The following is a 21,384-nucleotide window of genomic DNA, read 5'->3' as shown; positions in this document are numbered from 1 at the left end:
AGCAATTTCGACGAGGAAGCCAACAGAAGAATTCGGCTAGGTTGGGCAGCTTTTGGGAAATTAAGTCAAGTCTTCTCATCGTCAATTCCTCAATGCCTGAAAACAAAAGTCTTTAACCAGTGTGTCCTTCCCGTCCTCACCTATGGTGCTGAAACGTGGACACTGACAAACGGCCTTGTCCACAAATTCAAAGTTGCTCAGCGAGCTATGGAGAGGGCTATGTTAGGAGTTTCCTTGAGGGATAAGATCCGAAATGAGGAGATCCGCAGGAGAACCAAGGTCACTGACATAGCCCAAACTATTAGCAAGCTGAAGTGGCAGTGGGCAGGCCATGCTTGTCGCAGAGGCGATGGCCGTTGGAGCCGGAAAGTCCTTGAGTGGAGACCGCGTTTAAGCAAACGTAGTGACGTGGGACGCCCCCCAGCACGATGGACCGATGATATTAAGCGGCTGGCGGAAAGTGGCTGGATGAGGAAGGCTGAGGACCGGGTGTGGTGGCGCTCTTTAGGGAAGGCCTCTGTCCAGCAGTGGACGTCCACAGGCTGATGATGATGATGATGATGATGATGACCCAAAAAGAGGGGTGTTATAAGTTTGACGTGTGTAGGTGTCTATGTATCTGTCTGTGGCATCGTAGCTCCTAAACTAATGAACTGATTTTAATTTAGTTTTTTTTGTTTGAAAGGTGGCTTGATCGAGTGTTCTTAGCTATAATCCAAGAAAATCGGTTCAGCCGTTTGAAAGTTATCAGCTCTTCTCTAGTTACTGTAACCTTCACTTGTCGGGGGTGTGATAAATTTTTAATTTACACTTGTAGAGCAAGAAATTCAACGGTTGTATGTATATTGTAATATGTGAGCAATGGTCGGCATGCGTCACGGTATGTGCGCTACTCCGAATATAAAGCAGGCTAGTGGTGTCGGGCGGCGGGCGGACACTGCACCGACTCAAGCGCCGGAGTGTATCGGAGGTGTCGTTGTTGGAACGGCAGATCAAGCGTGGCCTCCGACTGTTGTGGACCTGCTCGCAGTCGCTCCACAGAGAAAGGAACCGACCCGAGTGCTTCTTGCGACACCCTCGACCGACAATACCAACATGAGGATACTACCCCTGTGAGTACTATCACATTATTAACTTTGCACCTATCACCTATTCCATAACTGTTCAACACCTTTTAAGTACTTCATAGTTCAGTACTATCTTCAGCTTTGCGATTGCATTTGCGATTATCATATTTTTTTTAAACTAATTTATTTACTTAGGAAAAAATAGGAAGTTCACAAATGTTTATATAAGTAGGCAGGACGTTTAGCTTTTACAACTAAGTAGTTACAATATTAGCATTCTGAGTTTCATGGTCTCTACCGCTCAGCGAAGCAATTTATAAAATACCTAAGTTTTAGTTGTTAAACCTAGTGAGAGGTATGCAAACGAAGGTCTGTTCACTATAGGCAACAATATCGTGTGAAACGTGTACTTATTCTTAAAAGGAGCGTATATGTACAATCGATATGTTAACACGTCTGTGTGTAGTATTGTACCTTTCTAATGACTAGTCTTGAATATACTACAAGAGCTTGAATAACTGTAGGTGACCGTTAACTTACGGCCCATTGTTCAGGACTTCGAGTTTGTGGCGAGACACGTCGGTGGAGGATAAGTAAGGTGTTATTAAATCCTTACTTTTTAACCCTCGACCCAAAAAGAGGGGTGTTATAAGTTTGACGTGTGTATCTGTGTATCTGTCTGTGGCATCGTAGCTCCTAAACGAATGAACCGATTTTAATTTAGTTTTTTTGTTTGAAAGTTGGCTTGATCGAGAGTGTTCTTAACTATAATCCAAGAAAATCAGTTCTGCCGTTTGAAAATTATCAGCTCTTTTCTAGTTACTGTAACCTTCACTTGCCGGGGTTGTTGGATGAACTTCTTTACGTAGTTGATAGTTCATGAATTAGGCGGGTTACCTTCTACTTTGTTAAAAAGCTTAGCAACTATTTTTCCTGTTAACCTTCCTATACCAGTGACTTTTAAGATCAAGCACGTTGAATAATGTACGAATGGTCACGAACGTAATTTTAATGCAAGAATTGAAAACTGTTTCTGAATCGACCTATGTTTCATAATGCGTGACTTATAAACCTCATTATAAAAGACTATGGGCCGACCTAGTGTATCAAACCAATTAATTTTCAAATTACTTAATTGAGCGAAACTACTAACCGGTTGATGAATGCCTCCCACGTCGAAAGTTAAGGCTTCTGACCTACGATTAGGCAATCTTAAATAGGTAAAATAATTGTCGATATGAGATTTAAAAGAACCAGCGCCATAAAAGATTAATTTTTTATTGGTCATGTTTGGTTAAAAATATCTCAATTCAAAGTGGCCGCCATACAAAACGTACGTACGCGGGCGGTCACTTGGAATCTAATTTTTAACGAAAACGAATTGAATACGAATGAGTGCACAGACGCCCTAAAACCGATTTTTTAAACACGTCCTGAAAATAATCGTTCACACTGCTATATTTGTGAAAACTACGTTTAGGCGTTAGGATTTATCATTTGCATTATAACTCAGTATAACATTCATGGTATTGGTATTGGTACAAGGGTTAGATAAGTTAAGAGTTAGGTTAATTGTGCATATTTTTATACGTATTATGATCAACCCATTGCCGGCCCACTACTGAGACAGGTCTTTTCTCAGAGTGAGATGGTTTTAGGCCATAGTCTGCCACGCTCATCCGTGCGGATCGGCAGACCCCATCACACCTCTGAGAACATGGAGAACTCTCAGGCATGCAGGTTTCCTCACGATGTTTTCCTTCACCGTTGAATCAAGCGATAATTAATTGCTTAAAAACGCACATAACTGAAAAGTAAGAGATGCGTGCCCGGGATCGAACCCCCGACTTCCGATTAAGTGCCGGACGTCCTAATCATTTGGCTATCACCGCTTTTTCATTTATTTATCGCATTTTTAACCCCCGACCCAAAAAGAGGGGTGTTATAAGTTTGACGTGTGTATCTGTGTATCTGTGTATCTGTGTATCTGTCTGTGGCATCGTAGCGCCTAAACGAATGAACCGATTTTAATTTACTTTTTTTTGTTTGAAAGGTGGCTCGATCGAGAGTGTTCTTAGCTATAATCCAAAAAATTGGTTCAGCCGTTTAAGAGTTATCAGCTCTTTTCTAGTTTTCTTGTAGAAAAGAAGGTTAGATAACCGTTAGGTTCTTAATATTATGTCAATTGACAAATTTATGTCAAGCTGTCAAGATGCCTTCACTTGTCGGGGGTGTTATAAATTTTTAATTTACACTTGTTATACATATACCTACCTAATTTTGCATAAGATTTGGTTTCTTATAAAATGCACAGTGCATTTTGGTACCTACCTATCTAGTGGTATATTTTTTAATAAAATGCGTCAAGTAGTACCTACCTGTAGAAAATTAAAACATTAAAAAAATTAATCTCCGAAAATCGCATTTTAATAATAATAATTGCACATCATCTCTACGTGTATCTACCTACTAATTTGTTGAATATGTCCTGCGTGGTATGCGTGCAATCACACTTCACACTAATATTATAAAGGAGAAAGTTTGTATGTTTGTGTGTGTGTATGTTTGTTACTCCTTCATGCTAAAACTACTGGACGGATTGGGCTAAAATTTAGAATGGAGATAGATTATACTCTGGATTAGCACATAGGCTACTTTTTATCCCGGAAAATCAAAGAGTTCCCACGGGATTTTTAAAAACTACATCCAAGCGGACGAAGTCGCGGGCATCAGCTAGTAAAAAATATAATTAACACCTACCTAATTGTTAACATGTTGTTAATTACATATAACATTCTAACATTTTTCTCATACCATTGCAGCTAAGTTGGTACCTACAACTTAATTATAATAGTTCTCACGTGTTATAAACTGGTCCAATAACATAAAATATTTTAATGATCGAATTAATAATCAAGATATTTAATCGTATTTAGACAATATATCACCGAAATGTGACCTGACCTATGTTAATAATTACAACACTAATAGTGCACCTTTCACTAAATAAATATACGTATAGATAAATAGATATTTTACACTTGCAGTAGGTATCAACCATACCTACATGATGTTTTAATAATTCAGGTACGCGTGACATGTGTTTTTAGGAGGATAGCCTTCAGAGGTCAAAAAAATTTAATCAAACATAGAGAGAGAGCCAGCGCATGCTACACCTTCGATATTTTATACAAGCTGAAAGTTCCTCTGCTTATTTTCCCCAACACACGGAGGAACGATCGGCTATTAGAAGTTTGGATCATGGTGGCTTTGGGGGATAGCAGGCAATAAAGATTTTAAAAATCTTCGTCAAAGTGCGAAGTCAAATTTTTTCATATTTTCTTCGGATCAGTATTAGAAATCACATCATGCATTGCCAGTTACCTTAGTTGACTTAGTATCGTGGCCATCCCCTGCCAGACACCGTTAAACTTTTAAAGATCCAAACTTTATTGTAGCTGATCGTTCCTCCCTTTGTTGGATAGAATACCCAGAAACTTTCAGCTTTTATAAAATAACGAAGCTCTGGCATGCGCTGGCTCTTAGTCCAATATTTATCGACCAATTTGTTACGACTCCGAAAACTGCGCGTAAATCTGTCATTACTAATAATAATCATTAGACTTCGTCAACGGTCTCCAAGAACAAAATCGCATCTGCTGAATTCATAACTCGATTAGCTCTTTATTCAACTAAGTTTCACTTAACTATAATAATTATGAATATTTCTGTCTTATGAGGAAGAAGACGCATTAATTATCCCGAAAGTATGTACTTAACAGATTCACGGACTTGAAAAATTATAGCTATAGTTACTTTTCAAGTTAACTGTATAACACTCAGAGCAAAACTTGTGTATATAAATTGTTATTACAATTTCATAAAAGCCTCCTGCCTGTATTTAGTCCTGGGTATATATAATATATAGTTATATATACCCAGGACGATATAGTTTGTTTGTATTAAACGACATTTCATGGTTCTTAAATGTAATGAAAAAACCAGTCAAGTGAATCGCGTCACGCGCAGGGTAGGGTTCCGTAGTTGCCCGTCACAATATTATGCGGACTTAGAGGGGGCTTTTGTTTCATACTCTACCTACTCAATTTAAAAAATTCGGCTCCCCCGACGCGCAATCGCACTCCAACCAATGTCCAATGATATTAAAACCACAGTTTTTCGAATACCAACATTGTTATTAATTATTATTTAGGAATTATTATTAGTAAGGATGTTATAATTTTATCTTCCCATTATTTAACATGATTCATAAACATATACTTATTTACTAGCTGTTTTACACAAAACTTTATAAAGTAATTTTCGATGAATTTAAACAACTCCAAGTAGGTACACATTTTATTAGTTGATCGACCATTCCTCGTTAACTTGTAAAGCCTACTTCGCTGTGCTAGCTCTAAAATAAGACAGGGGGAGGGGAGCGACAAGTAGCAAACAGATTCCTGAATCGTAACCATGAGATATATGAGGAAAGAAAAACATTCATCCTTCATTCAGCATAGCATTCACTATTTTTCGGTTCCAACCGTAGTCATGAGTCGATAAAGGTTTTAAGTAAGACGGAGATTATCCGAGTTCACGAGCGAAGCTTATGTAAACGGGCTTGATTTGTTCGAAAGTACCTGCGCTTTTAAATTGTTTAGATCTAACGCAACAGAGATTATTATCGTCGAGTGTTGGGAAATAAAAAGAAATCTTTTTGATAACTATTTCCTTCACTTTACCATTCATAGTAAAGGCTTTAGTATAAGTACTTAAGGTTTTATTTTTTTGAATTTAGAACAGTAAATAGGTATTTATTTAGGTATACTTTATTTAATACGTTAGCTCCAAATACATTAATTTGCTCGTATTAAAATTATTATTATTACGTCATTTTTGTTCATAATAATAAAAAATACACTTATTATCAATATATTACAATAACACTTAAAGCTAGCCTTATCTAATTACTATACAAATCATGCCCGCGTGGAATGGTGCCAAGAATACTGGCTGCATTTCCGCGCTGGACAGTCAGGCTGAACCGTTGCGCAAAAAATGAGCCAGCTGATGAGGCGATGAAATGTTTCGTAAAAAAGTTTCTTACAACTTATTTAAAAAAAAATTCTTCCTTTAATTTTTTTATAAAATAGTTAATTTAATGTCATAAATACATGCATGAATATTTAAGTCCCTTTTAATATTATATCAGCTAGTCTTTGTCATTCCAAGTTTTAGTCGCCTGAATGGCGTAAGCTTCCCCAAAATCTTTCCAAAGCTCCCTGCCCCGAGCTTTCCGCATCCAGTCCGGCCCTACTTTTTTTTTGGGCATAAAGATCTTCCCATCTTTTTTTTGCAGCCCTCGTTTCCTTTTCTGTCTTTTGGAACCCACTTAGTCATCTATTTGTCCATCACATCTTATCCAACCTACAAACATGTCCAGCCCATTACCATTTTAATAATTAGTGAATTTTCTTACGTCTGTCAGTTTGGTCGCCCTCCGAATCCTTAGTTTTCGTATACCTACCTACTGAGTGATTTGTATTCTTGCGGAAAAATGACTCCAAATCTACCTAAGCGAGAGAATTATAGTAATCAGGGCAAATAAAAAAAATGCTGCTTACTTGCTCTTTAGGAAGTTAGTTTTTTAAACAATTAAAATATTAGCAAACGATTTGATTGATATTTGATAGGTAGGTAGGTAATACTATGCCATCATCTGTAAGTTTCACGTAGTTATGGGGCCATTTTTAGATTCAATTATTCGTATATTATTATTATGTGAGATGATAGAGCTCATAGTACCTAACATGTATTCTGTAAAAAAAAACACCTAACTACCTATTACTGCTGAGACTGAGGCTACGAGTAAAACAGACGAAACATTAATTAAACCAAAGTATCGGTCATTAGATAATTGTAATTGCAATTTGAGTTGGTACTTAAGTGTTGTAATTAAAATGTCTAATACAGTATTTTGACTTTCGAAATAATGCAATAATTAACTATTAATATTAGTGTTATGACTATTACCTAAATTAGATATTATATTGATTTGATGTAAAATTTGACGGAAAGAAAATTATTATTATTCTTTATTTATTTATTTGCATTCATGTCTTACATCATAAAAAATATTAAAATATTACAAATTGTTTGAAATTATTATCATAAATATCTGTTAATATTGGTGTTGGAAGTCGAAAAAAATATTTTATATCAATCAATAGAATTACACAAGGTTTCAAAGCTTTGAATCTACCGAAATGCCAACATTTTCTTATAGATTGGGGAATTATTTTATTAGTAGGCTACCTTTATCTACCAAAGCTCGGTAGGTAGGTAACTAGCAGTAGGCAATGAATGCAGTTACTTCCAGTTGTTGGCCTCAATTAATAAAGATTATGTATTAAAATTCAATACAGTTCACCACTTGTAAGTTTTCGAGGACTTGCCGTCTAAAGAAACAACAATTTATTCAACGATCATTAAAAGAAAACATTAAAAGTAATATCCTGTTAAACTGCGGATCTAATTTGGTATCTAACTTGGTACATGGAAGTCTTAATTTACAAGTAGATACCTATTGGATATTTCTAAGTTAGTCATCTCTTACAAGAAACAAACCTCACAAACACATTATAGAGGACTTATGTAGGTAGGTACCTAACGAAAAAGCTGCAACTGTATGAAGATGCGCTCAAAACACCTAGCATTACTCAACGCTGCTATTGCAAACCTAGACATAGACATTTCTAATAAAATAACTCTTGCGTCATAGACTATCGACATTTATGGATAATATTGAGGGATTCAAACATTCACAGTTTTTGAGTTACGCTTCGCTCGTGTTGCGCGTTGCATAATATAAAAAGGTACCTAGTAGGTACATAACAATACTCGCAATAAAATTCTCCTGCAACTGATCTGCTATCACCATTTTATGAGAGTAGGTAGCCTAGGTACATATTATGCATTCGGTTCTCACTACTTCTATAACATATTTCGCACAACCGCAACACTGTGGGAAGGCTCTCGCAAATACTTGACACGGATGTCTCAATATATCTGATAACAGCTACCTATATCTATTGCGCTTCATCTTGGAACCTCAACTCGAATCTCTTTTGAAACAACAAACTTTGAATGGCTTAATTATACCTACCTATTAGACTCATAAAACAATGCTCCGAGCTTGGTCATTATCATTACACATTTGGGCTGAACCCGACTAATTGTTTAATTAGATCGCAGATATAACTGTTAGTTTATGATCTAAAGCGTGTCTAAAGACTCTTATAAGTACATTTACCAATATACCTAAACACTCTTTTATGTACATTTACCTTAGTTTTGTTGCCAATTAATTACGTAAGCTACTTACGTGAGTAAAACTTACAGGTGTAATCGCGGCCTTAGAGCTCAGAAAGTGATAGAGCTATTATAATTTTTAACCCCCGACCCAAAAAGAGGGGTGTTATAAGTTTGACGTGTGTATCTATGTATCTGTCTGTGGCATCGTAGCTACTTAACTAATGGACCGGTTTTAATTTAGTTTTTTTGGTTTGAAAGATATAATCCAAGAAAATCGGTTCAGCCGTTTGAAAGTTATCAGCTCTTTTCTAGTTACTGTAACCTACACTTACCGAGGGTGTTATACATTTTTAATTTACACTTGAAATGTTTTTTTGAAGTTCTACTTACGTATGTTCAATCCAAAATGTTTTCTAAAGGTAGAATAGGTAGGGTAGGTTCATATACCTATATTTGTAATTATACTAACTACGAAAGTCATTATACAAAACGTAGGTATCTACTACCTACTTACGTATCTACCTATTTTATGTTTTAAAAGCTCAATCACTTACTATTTAATGTCCAAAGCTCACATAGGAAATATTGTTTGAATAAACAATATTTCCTACGTGGGCTTTGGACCACCATACAACTTGTTATAGAATACGGATGAAAACAAGGTCCTACAGAAATATTAACTTTTTCTTTCAACAGTAAACAGTAGGTATCAACTATTAACCTAGTCTTGACAAAATAAGATATCTATCCATATGATTCATCCTTGTTCAGCTCGGACCCAAGATTGTATGGAACCACATCCATTCATTTCATTTTCATCCATCTTTAATCTGTTAAATGTGAGATATATAGAAATCAAAGTCTTAAATGTAACTTTTCAAGTTAACTTATAGTGTAATTTTTCGGATTTGCAGCCAGTATTATTGGCATCATTTCACCATATTTTTGTTATTGTAAGTAATATTTTCTGTTACTTAACATTATATTGTGTGTAAGTCTGCGGCCCAGGAGGGAACGGGCGTCAATTTCGGGAAACGTGATGATTTGACATCTCCGTACCACAGTTCACGACAGTTAGGGAACTTAACATCGAGGCTTCGACGTCAATGGGAGGCGTCAAATATAAGTACATTTGACGCAGGTAGCCCTAAAGTAGCCCTATTTTTAACCCCCGACCCAAAAAGAGGGGTGTTATAAGTTTGACGTGTGTATCTGTGTATCTGTGTGTCTGTGTATCTGTGTATCTGTGTATCTGTCTGTGGCATCGTAGCGCCTAAACGAATGAACCGATTTTAATTTAGTTTTTTTTGTTTGAAAGATGGCTTGATCGAGAGTGTTCTTAGCTATAATCTAAAAAAATTGGTTCAGCCGTTTAAGAGTTATCAGCTCTTTTCTAGTTTTCTTGTAGAAAAGAAGGTTAGATAACCGTTAGGTTCATAATATTATGTCAATAGACAAATGTCAAGCTGTCAAGATGGACGTTGCCTAAATACATAATTATTTATTTGAAATTGGAAAACTCAAATACTTTGGATCGTCGGGGGTGTTATAAATTTTTAATTTACACTTGTTCTTTGATTTTACGTCACCACAGCCTAATATGTATTTGAGAGTGAGAATTCCCTCACGCTTATTCACTATTTATTATTATTTATTATTTATTTACATACTAAGTGATAGATTAGGTGGTAGATAGATTTACGCACAATAAGTTACACTAGGTAGGTAGGTACTGTAGGGCCTCAGGGTAGTGCAGCGATTGCCGATTTGGCTGCCGCATTGCACCGCGATCGCGAGGTCGCCCCAATTCTTACCATTTCTGGTTTTTGCTCGGCTGACCTTGACTTGAATTTTAAGTGGTCATTACACATTCGATACACTACTGTGACAGTACACCATAGAGTATAAATAAAACAACTTACAAATGGTAACAAACATAGAAAGTTGCACTTTTTCCTACGTGACTCGAATCAACAACTTCATGATTTCCAAACTTACGGTGAATATTAGAGAACGCGTACAAACTGTCTCAAATAAATCTATTTGAAGAGTGTAATAAATAGAATATTCATAGTGAATATTAATTCATTATGAACACTTCCTGAATCTTGATAACTTGGACGGGCAGTAACCCTGTAGCATCACGATTAAGGAGTTGGATCCAGAAAGTTTTATAGGAACACCACGGAAACTTCTGCTGTTGATTAAAAAACACTATGCGGTGCAATTGAAGGACAAACCAGTAAACAAACATACTTTCGCATTTATAATATAAGTAGGATACGTATGTGACGTCATACCCAATACTTATTTAAAATAATAAGTATTTATTCATATGATTCGATAAGTAGGTACCTACTTACTTATACTTAAGCGAATGTACGTATCCAAACGTGCGTTAAGTTTAGTTCAAGTAACTTACTTGAACTAAACTTAATGCGCGTTTGGATATATACATTCGCTTAATATATTCTCAAACTTTACGGTGAATTTCAATGCGGTTTTCACCATAATTATTGACATTTCACTAAGAAGGTTCACATACTAATAGAAAATAATTCCACCCGCGCCCACCCAACCCTAACCCAACCTAAGGTGCGTCAGGCAATGTTCCTCATAAAATAAAGAAAGTTAAGAGAGGCGATAGTATATCGGAAGCGGATGCGGAAGCAACTCAATGAGATCCGACCCTGCGAGGAGACCTGTTACTCAACTATCGATATAGCAACGCGTTGACCTTTAGCCGTCACGAGGCGGTGTCCCATACGAGGAGCGAAGAGTCGACATACCAAACCACCTCCATACGACATTCACCTAGCCTCGTAACTCGTACTATTTGACATTTAAAGTATGCAGCTATTTAGCACACATCAGTCGTAGAAAGACTCGACCAGGAAGTATTTCGAGTTGCACGACCGGCAGGGGAAGGTGGGGGAATATCAAGATATTTCATTTAATTAATGCTAAAATTCTTCTAACTGATCTTTGACCTTAAATTAATTTATGATATGAATAAAATTTAATATCTACAGAATTATAAGTGAATAAATTGATAAAAATAACTTTCTTGGATTTTATTTAAAATTAAAGTCGAATTTACAGTAGGTAAGTGATTATTTGATAGTATTGCAATAGCATCAAAGATGTCATTTAAATCATTGAATTGCATAAAATCCTACTTACATAAGTAGTTATGTTTAATCGTGTGCATGAAAAGGTCACATGTACAAGGACAAGCTTGCAAAAAGCTGATCAGGTTTATCTTATAGGCGTCAATACGTGCATTGAATAAAAAATCTGGCCAAGTGCGAGTTAGACTCGCGCGCTGAGGGTTCCGTACTCGGTTTTCTTTCCAACATTTTGCACGATAACTCAAAAACTATTATACATAAAAATAAATAAAAATCTATTTTAGAATGTACAGATGAAGCACTTTCATATGATACCCCACTTGGTATAATTATCTTACTTTGAAAATTGAAACATTTTTTTTTAATGATGTGACCACAAATTCGCGGTTTTCAGATTTATTCCTGTACTTGTGCCATAAGACCTACCTACCTGCCCAATTTCATAATTCTAGGTCAACGGGAAGTGACCTATAGGTTTCTTGACGGACATGACAGACGGACGGACAGACAGACAGACAGCCAACAAAGTGATCCTATAAGGGTTCCGTTTTTCCTTTTAAGGTACGGAACCATAAAAAAACCGGTTAAGTGCGAGTTGAACTCGTACGCGACAGTTTGTGAGTTTAGGCGATGGAATTACCTTCTACCTTCCTAGTCCCTGCACGTATCCCCGGTTGGTGATAATGGAACAACGATCTAGGCGGGCGGGCGAATCAATAAGCGTGTTTGCGAATATAACATGCTTAATATAAATCAAATGCCATACGATTAAATAAGTAAAAAGAAGCTATCCATACCATCGTACAAGAAGTAACAATTTTTTTAACGATGTAACTATAAATTCTTGGATTTTTCCCTTTACTTGTGCAATAAGACATCATTTGCTACCTGCCTAATTTCATAATTGAATTGAATTGAAATATGCTTTATTGTGCAGCGTCATAAAAATAGCAATATTATGTTAAATTATTATAAAATAATGATTCCAGGTCAACAGGAAGTACCTAAAGGTTTTGTAGGTTTTGATTCTCTTGACGCGTTTTGATAGAGACGACTAACAGACAGATAACGAAGCTTAGCAACGAAGTGATCCTACAGAGTCCTTTTTTCTTTGGAGATACGGAATCCTAAAAACAAGATTTTCGCGTTTTTCTTATATAACCATGGACCTGTAAAATCAGTATACGGCTTTACATTTTGTAAATCATACTAATTAATAGTTAGTGCTAACTAACTAAGTACCTACCCAATTAGACGAAACAAAATAAACACATCAACACTATTCATTTCGATTGAATAGCTAGGTAAGTACCTACTTTATGTGCAAGATTCACTTTTACTTTCTATTCAACCCACATTTGACAGACATTTGCCTCTTCCATTCACTTCCCTACTGAGAAAATCCTGAAGACCGACTTCATGCCTGAATACATTCTTCTTAAACTTGTTTTTAACAAAAGTGTTAACAAGTAAGCATAACATCATTTTAGTAGAGTTATACAAAAATGAATCTTAAGCAGAAGTTACGAAATACCTATCAAGGTATCCTACAAGTGTAAATTATAAATTTATAACACCCCCGACAAGTGAGGGTTACAGTAACTAGAAAAGAGCTGATAACTTTTAAACGGCTGAACCGATTTTCTTAGTTTATAGCTAAGAACACTCTCGATCAAGCCACCTTTCAAACAAAAAAACTAAATTAAAATCGGTTCAATAGTTTAGGAGCTACGATGCCACAGACAGATACACAGATATACACGTCAAACTTATAACACCCCTCTTTTTGGGTCGGGGGTTAAAAATAGTCTTCAACTCCCGTATCCATTGCACATTTCGGAGAAAATAGAAAATATTGACGTTACGGCACAAAAGTTGAAACTGAACCAAAATACGCTTAGGTAGATACCTAACAGCATTCACTTTTTTAGGTTCTATACTAAACAAAGAATCCTTATAGTTTCGCCGTGACCATGAAGGGTTGAGATGATGAATGAAGCTAATGAAGATTATTTCACATAGACTCATTAATTTTCACTTGGATTTTTCCAGAATCGTATTATTCGGCTTGGCATGGCAAGCGACGGCGCGGCCACAGGATGACGAGCCGCGCGCTGTCTCCAACAGAGGAGCAATTCTCAAGCGGGGCTTGGCGGGAAAACAAAAGACCACCACAACTACGCCAGCACCGGTAAGAAAAGATCCTTCTAATATTATAAACGCGAAAGTTTGTATGTATGGATGGATGTGTGGATGTTTGTTACTCTTTCACGCAAAAACCACTGGACAGATTTGGCTGGAGATAGATTATACCCTGGATTAACACATAGGCGACTTTTTATCCCGGAAAATCGATGTGTTCCGATGGGATTTTAAAAAATTGTATCCACGGAAATGAAGTCGCGAGCATCAGCTAGTATATAATAAGTCTCAAAAAATATTAAGCGGTGATAGCCTATAGTAGTTAAGCCGTCGGCTTCCTGTTCGGCGGGTCCCTCTTACATTTCGGAGCTATCGTGTGCGTTTAAGAGGGGTCTCTCCGTCACTCGCTCCATACAAACGTAGTTCGTCTCTCATTGGAATACTAACCAATCAGGCATGCAGTTTTCCTCACGATATTTTCTTTCACCGTCTTGCTTTAACGGTGAAAGAAAATATCGTGAGGAAAACTGCATGCCTGAGAGTTCTTCATAATGTAAGGTCTACTCAAAGGAGTGTGAAGTCTGCCAACCCACACTTGGTCAGCGTGGTGAACTATAGCCAAACCCTTCTCGTTCTGAGAGGAGACCGGTGCTCAGTAGTGAGCGGGCAATGGATTGATGATTATGGTGACACGATAAAAGCTCCTGGAGAAAGCGACTTTGTTATTTATTTTCCACATGACATTGTTGTAAAAAGATTTTTATTACAACATGGACTACTTCACTAAACCTATAGGCATCATTAGTCATGCAATAATCGTAATAGGACTCATGGTAAACCAAAACCGACAGAACTAAAGCGAAATCTTAGGTAAAATATGCCACCTTTGTGAAAAGATACCTAGTCAAGTAGTCAGTATAAAATCTGATACAAAAAGTGTCGCTCCGATTTTGTTTTGTTTACAACAGAAAAATAAACTAAAATAAGCAAGTAATGTAGGTAAGCCAAGCGCTTAATCTTGCATTGTTTGATATAATATTAAGATTTTTAAAGTATAATTCGCTTGAAATTACAAATGATAATTTATTTTCATGGACACATTTTGACGTACGATAAGCTCATCCTATAAATATTCATCAAAGATAACAATTCAAACTATCCTCTATGAATATATATACATAATAATAAAGATATAAATTCTAACTATATAGCCTCGATAGTTCAACGGTTAAAGGAACGGACTGAAAACCGAAAGGTCGCCGGTTCAAACCCCACCCGTTGCACTAATGTCGTACCTACTCCTAGCACAAGCTTTACGCTTAATTGGAGGGGAAAGGGGAGTATTAGTCAGCATAATAAACTTGGCTAATATTCTTTTAAAAACACAAAAAAAACAAAGAACAATAAGTCAAACTAAGCTTTGGCATAACGATGGTGACTCTACGGCACGTCAACCTTAGGGGATATCTACTCATGTGTATCAGGCGTAGGTACTCCGTGTTTTAACCGACTTCCAAAAAGGACGTGGTTCTGTTTTCAGTATATCAATTTTAACGGTATGACATTATCTTCCTAACTGAGTTTAATAGCTACGTAGTTATCAAAAGATTCGATGCCTTCTGTTTAGTGCTAAAAGTCATCTTATTTCTTCATGAAGTGGTTCCCCTCCTTTTGCATTATGGACCTTTTGAAAATATTTTTACGAGATGTCACTAGCAATCATTTAGTTCAAGGTAGGTGTGAGCTGTGAATGGCGTCCGATGGACGAGTTACCTCGGAGCGACCTCAACATGGGTTCCCTTTCCTCGGTGGTATTTCTACGTATTTAATACACTTGTATTGACTGAACTGGTTCTTGATGGAATAATTGCGACCGCCGTTGGAATGTATGACTGCAACCTCTTGCGGCTTGTGACGTCACCGCGAAATAAAGACACGAACAATAATAACTTTTTAATATTTGAAGGTCTGCTCAACCTTTCGGCTATTGTCACACTGTAGTTATTGTTCGCTGCTTTGTCTGTATCATACTCTAATCCGCGTCCTTTGTTTTGAGAAGACTACTTCAAAGCTCATAAACTAAATATTAAAAATACCTACTATAAATAAAAATAACTACTCATATGTATACAATTTCAATTAGGTTATGGGTTAATCTTTATTTGCAAAGGCTGTGCGTTTTGACTGACTAGACACCTGTCACTAGATAACTTCGGAAATAAAGCATTCAATTAGCTAGGTACTTAGTATACAAATGGTTTATCAATTAATTTCAGGATGAGGCAGAATACGAAGATGAGGGCGATTACCCCGCAGAAGAAGTGCAGGAGCCTTCCACTGAAGCGGCTCCATCCTCTACAGAAGGCAAGAAGTTAGTAGGAGGACTTCCGATACGACCTTTCAGAAGCAACACTGACTTGTTAGAAGCACTAAAAAGACGGCGAGCCCAAGCTGTCGGAGGTAATTAAAATCTACATGTACATTGGATAAAATTTTGTGAAGAAGTGAATTTTATGTGAGGAGTTACTTTCTAAAATCCCTCGTTTACGCTTGGAATTTAACACAGCGCCCGTGAAGTAAGACATTATATTAGCCCCATGTTGAATAATCTACTATTAAGTACCAGTAGTAACTTAAAGGTCATCTTGTTGATTTAAAATGCTTCCTCAAAAGTATCGACTTAAGAGGGGTTTCTCCGTCACTTGCTTCATACAAACGTAGTTCAATTTCATTTGAATATTAAGCAACCAAAGTCCATGAAATTTTGCAGACATATTCTAGAAACTAATATCTATGTCTGTGGTTTTCCAGATTTCTGTTAAAATATTCGGTTTCAAAGTTACGCGGTCTTAAAAATTTTCATACAAATCTTTGAGCCCCTGTAATTTTAAAACTACATATTTTTAGAAAAATCTAAAACACCACAGACACAGATATTAGTTTCTAGAATATGTCTACAAAATTTCATGGACTTTGGTTGCTTAATATTCAAATGAAATTGGAACTACGATTGTATGAAGCGAGTGATGGAGAGAGTCCTGTTAACTGCAAAGCACTTAAACTTCGGAGAAGAACTTTCTGGCATGCAGGTTTCCTTACAGTGATATTTAATTGCATAAAGGTTACTTAGGTACTTACCGACAATTTAATTAAATTTTTTAATAAAAAAATGCATTACACTTTCGACCTCGTACCTAGTTCGAAAGTTTTACACGCAATTTTTTATTTCTGTCATGCAACTATAAATACTTGCCTAGTTTTACTCAATAACATTAAGTACTTTTTGCTCAATAATAGTAGCCATAAATTGTATCTAACTACCCGTGACCACCTAGGTCATGGTTAATGACTTGCTTGTAAGTAAAGAAGTATCATTTATGAAAATTGGGACTTTTCGATTGAGTTGAATCCAATTCATATATGATAATACAGTTAATTTTTTTTTTAATGCGGAAAGTGGTAATTAATGTGTAAAGTGAATTCATACTGGCTTAGTGTGGTTAAAAATAAAACATGTTAGAAATAAATATACGCGGAAGTCACAATGTTTAAAAATATTTTTCAGCTAAATCGGGTGGCTCTTCATCGGTGGCTCAACAACAGACCGAGACCCAAACAGAAGCTCCAGTCAAGGCAAATTTCAGTAAGAGATTTTCCAATTCCAAAAACCATTATCATGACCACTGGAATTCATAGTTCATTTTAGAGCCTCGATAGCTCAACGGTTGAGGAGCGGACTGACTTCCGAAATGTCAGCGGTCCAAACCCCACGTTGCACTATTGTCGTACCTACACCTGGCACAAGCTTTACGCTTAATTGGAAGGGAAAGGGGATAATTAGTCATGATTAGCATGGCTAACATTCTTTAAAAAAAAAAAAATAGTCAAGATAGCAGCTTCTTTAGAGGACGATATCATCGACATATGTGCCATATTCAATCTTTAAGCAATGCATGACACATGTCTGAATCGTCCTCTACATAGACGCCCCTATGAATTAAACTAACTTTTTAACTAATTAAACAAACAAAATTTTTCGCATGAATATCAATTCTCATTTCTCACCAATAGCATGTTGTTGGAGAAGGCTCTAATGATAATAATTATAAGAGATCCGAAATACCTATATAAAATTTAAAAAATAAAAAAAACATTTAATCCTAATAATTATTATTAGGTACTCATCTGACTATTTGTATCCATCCTTATTACAATGCTCCTTGCGAAAAGGATAGCATTCGATTTAGACCTGTCAATTTAGTTTGGAGACGGTGTACAATAGATTTTAGACAGAAGGTAGGTAGGTATAGTACGCGACAGATCGAGATGGCAATCGGGGTATGAGGCGGGGGTATGCCCCTATCTGTCTTATAGCACAAGTACAGGAATAAATCCGAAAACCGCGAATTTATAGTTACATCATTTAAAATGTGTTTCAATTTTCAAGGTAAGATAACTATACCAAGTGGCATATCATATGAAAGGGCTTTACCTGTACATTCTAAAACAAATTTTTATTTATTTTTATCACATCACACTTAATATTATAAAGGCGAAGGTTTGTATGTGTGTGTGTGTGTGTGTGTATGTTTGTTACTCCTTCACGCAAAAACTACTGGACAGATTTGGCTGAAATTTAGAATGGAGATAGATAATATCCTGGATTAGCACATAGGCTACTTTTTATCCCGGAAAATCAAAGAGTTCCCACGGGATTTTGAAAAACCTAAATCCACGCGGGCGAAGTCGCGGGCATCGGCTAGTGTATAATAGTTTTTAATTTATCGTGCCAAATCTTGGAAAAATACCCGAGTACGGAACCCTCACTGCGCGAGTCTGACTCGCATTTGGCCGGTTTTTTACCTAAATTTAGATACTAAAGTAGGTAAATTCAGAATTTTATTATTATCAACGTAATACTTTACTCGTCCAATTGCAGGCAAAAAGCGTTTCAACACTGCGACGCGGGAGACTAAGGCTGAGGAAGCTCCAGCGCCAGCGCCGTCTAAGCCCAGCAGAGGACGCTTTGGAAGACGTACGTATTCAAAATGAATTATGTAGACAAGTAAACCAACTGGTGGGGCATTTCAAGTTAGACTAAGGCTGAAATACGGCTACGGAGCGCACTTTGACTTTGCTCGGATTTTAAGACATTGTTAAGGTGCAATTAATACGACAAAGTAGGCTCATGGCATTCTAATTCCGACAATGGCAGTATCATCTTCACAGGATTACATAAAAATCTTTACTTACTTGAAAGTGTTCAGTTTAAGAAATTAGTCAAAATAATGTGTATGACATGAGTTACTCACAAATTTGTCGATAATAAAGCTAATTTTTTAAACTGGATTCTTTTAAGTAAAGATTTTTACTATCGCAATTAAAGTGCCATAAACCTACTTTGTCGTATTAGTTTACAGATTGCGAAAAGCCAAATTAAATCTGAATTTCGCGGGTAGCCCCGTCGCATCCACCTTAAAACGAGACAGCGTTATATAGCTGGCACATATGTCTCGTTTTAACAATGTCTTCACACTGGCAAGTTTTATAAATTAAAACGTATCGTATGTTTGCAGCGGCGTCTCGGTCTGTCCAAGAAGCAGAACCCGAAGAACAGAATGACACCACTCCTCCAGCGAGGACCGGGAGGACATTCCGGCGGGGGGGCAACTGAGTCCAAACATCCCCTCCATAACCCATAATCCCCTCCCTACCACAATCCGAATCAGTCCAAACCCCTCCGTTTTAAATAGAGATATTAATTATCGAGTTCCATCAGATAACTAGCTAGTTCCGAAACAAACTCATTATTTACGAAAGTAAACCCATTAGTTCAGAACAATTAGAAATGATTTTCTTTATCTACTATTTGTAAATTATGTATAAGTAATTTTAATAAATAATTTTAATTTTTATAGATATTTTTTATTTTAACTCAAAAATGCCAAATAAACAGAGCCTCGATAGCTCAACGGTTGAGGAGCGGACTGAATTCCGAGAGGTCGGCGGTTCAAGCCCCACCCGTTGCACTATTGTCGCACCCACTCCTGGCAATAGTTTTACGCTTAATTGGAGGGGAAAGAGGGGTATTAGTCATGATTAGCATGGCTAATAATCTTTAAAAAAAAAGTTAAACATTAGTGCCTACTTAGGTACCTAGTTGTAAGTTTACCATTTATTTTTGCATTTCTACTGTTCCCTTCTTAGAAGGGGTTCCGTACCAAAACTATACCTAGCGTTCTTAACAGGGCTCTCTATTATATATCTCTCTATAGATATATATATATATATATATATATATATATATATATATATATATATATATATATATATATATATATATCTCTATATATAGATATTAGTTTCTAGAATATGTCTGCAAAATTTCATGGACTTTGGTTGCTTAATCTTCAAATGAAATTGGAACTACGATTGTATGAAGCGAGTGACAGAGAGAGCCCTCTTAACACCACGTAAGTACCTACCTAATATTTTGACGGTTTTAACATTTCGAAGCCATTATTGCTAGATAGTCGAGAGAAACAAGAAAACGGTCCACTCCTAAAGGAATAATAAAATAAAAAACCCAGAGAAGTGCGAGTCATATTTGCACACGAAGGGTTCTTTACCATTGTGTTTAAGAAAGGGGTGGAAAAAACCTGAACCTCAAAAGAAAAAAGGAACCCTTATAGGTTACCCTACCCCAAATAATTTACCACTGGTTCGGAATGCCATTCCTACCGGGAAGAACCAGCAAGAAACTCGGCGGTTGAAAGCGCAGCATTGGAAGATCTTCCACTAGGTGAACATGGACAGAAGACGTTGGCACACTTGGCCAACGTGGTGAACGATGGCTAAACCCTTCTTACCCGGTGAAGGGTATCAAATCACGATAATGTTGATGGTGAATATAATTATTAGATAAACATCCATACATGTCGCCAAGGCTACAGCATACAAAATGGTGACGGATTAGACCGGCCCGCCACCACTACCGGTTTCCCGTGTAGCAGAGACTTCCTAATATAATAATATGTAAATAATAATATAATAATATGACATAATGTTGGTGCATTGCATTGTGGCATAAGCAACTGGGTCCAATTTCATCATCATCATCCTTATCAACCGATAGACGGAGCATATGTCTCTCGTCGGGTTTTCCCATGGTTTTCCACACGCCGCACTGCCTGAATCAAGTAGCTCCCTGCGACTCGTTTAATTGTCGTCTGTCATCCTATGGCAGAATCCACGCTTCGCTTTTTGTTGCGAGGTCGCCATTCTAACACCTTGAGACCCCAACGTGTACCTATTGGTTTTTCAAACTATGTGCCTTGCCCAAATCATTTTAATTACTAAAATTTACACAATTTCTCTTTAATGAATGTAACAATCACAATATTCCCAAATACCATAAATACTTAAATATAAAAATTACAAAACAATGTAAAATTAAGAATTGGAATTGTATTTAGTGATTTAGCCATACTTAAATAAATAAATAATAAAAATAAAATCCGTTTTAGAATGTACAGGTATAATATGATATATGATACCCCACTTGGTATACTTAGTTGTCTGGCTTTGAAAATTGAAACACACTTTAATTTTATTTGAGATAAAACAACAAATTCACGTTTTTCGGATATATTTCTTTATATTTGTACCTACCAAATTTCATGATTCTAGGTCAATGGGAAGTAACCTAAGTAAGTAAGTCGGAAAAA

General features: G+C 36.5%; 1 protein-coding gene across 1 annotated transcript; it reads left to right on the top strand.

Moving 5' to 3' along the window:
- Positions 1 to 831: 831 nt before the first annotated feature.
- On the top strand, positions 832 to 19,572 carry LOC123880062. Its single transcript, XM_045927952.1, has 6 exons — positions 832 to 1,112; positions 13,568 to 13,706; positions 15,934 to 16,117; positions 17,223 to 17,300; positions 18,597 to 18,692; positions 19,234 to 19,572. The coding sequence occupies exons 1-6, from the start codon at positions 862 to 864 to the stop codon at positions 19,329 to 19,331; spliced, it is 846 nt and encodes a 281-aa protein (XP_045783908.1). The 5' UTR covers positions 832 to 861; the 3' UTR covers positions 19,332 to 19,572.
- Positions 19,573 to 21,384: the final 1,812 nt, after the last annotated feature.

This window comes from Maniola jurtina, chromosome Z (assembly GCF_905333055.1).
Source record: "Maniola jurtina chromosome Z, ilManJurt1.1, whole genome shotgun sequence".
NCBI lineage: Eukaryota > Metazoa > Arthropoda > Insecta > Lepidoptera > Nymphalidae > Maniola > Maniola jurtina.
Note: the sequence above shows the minus strand (reverse complement) of the source record. Positions and strands in the feature narration are given on the sequence as shown.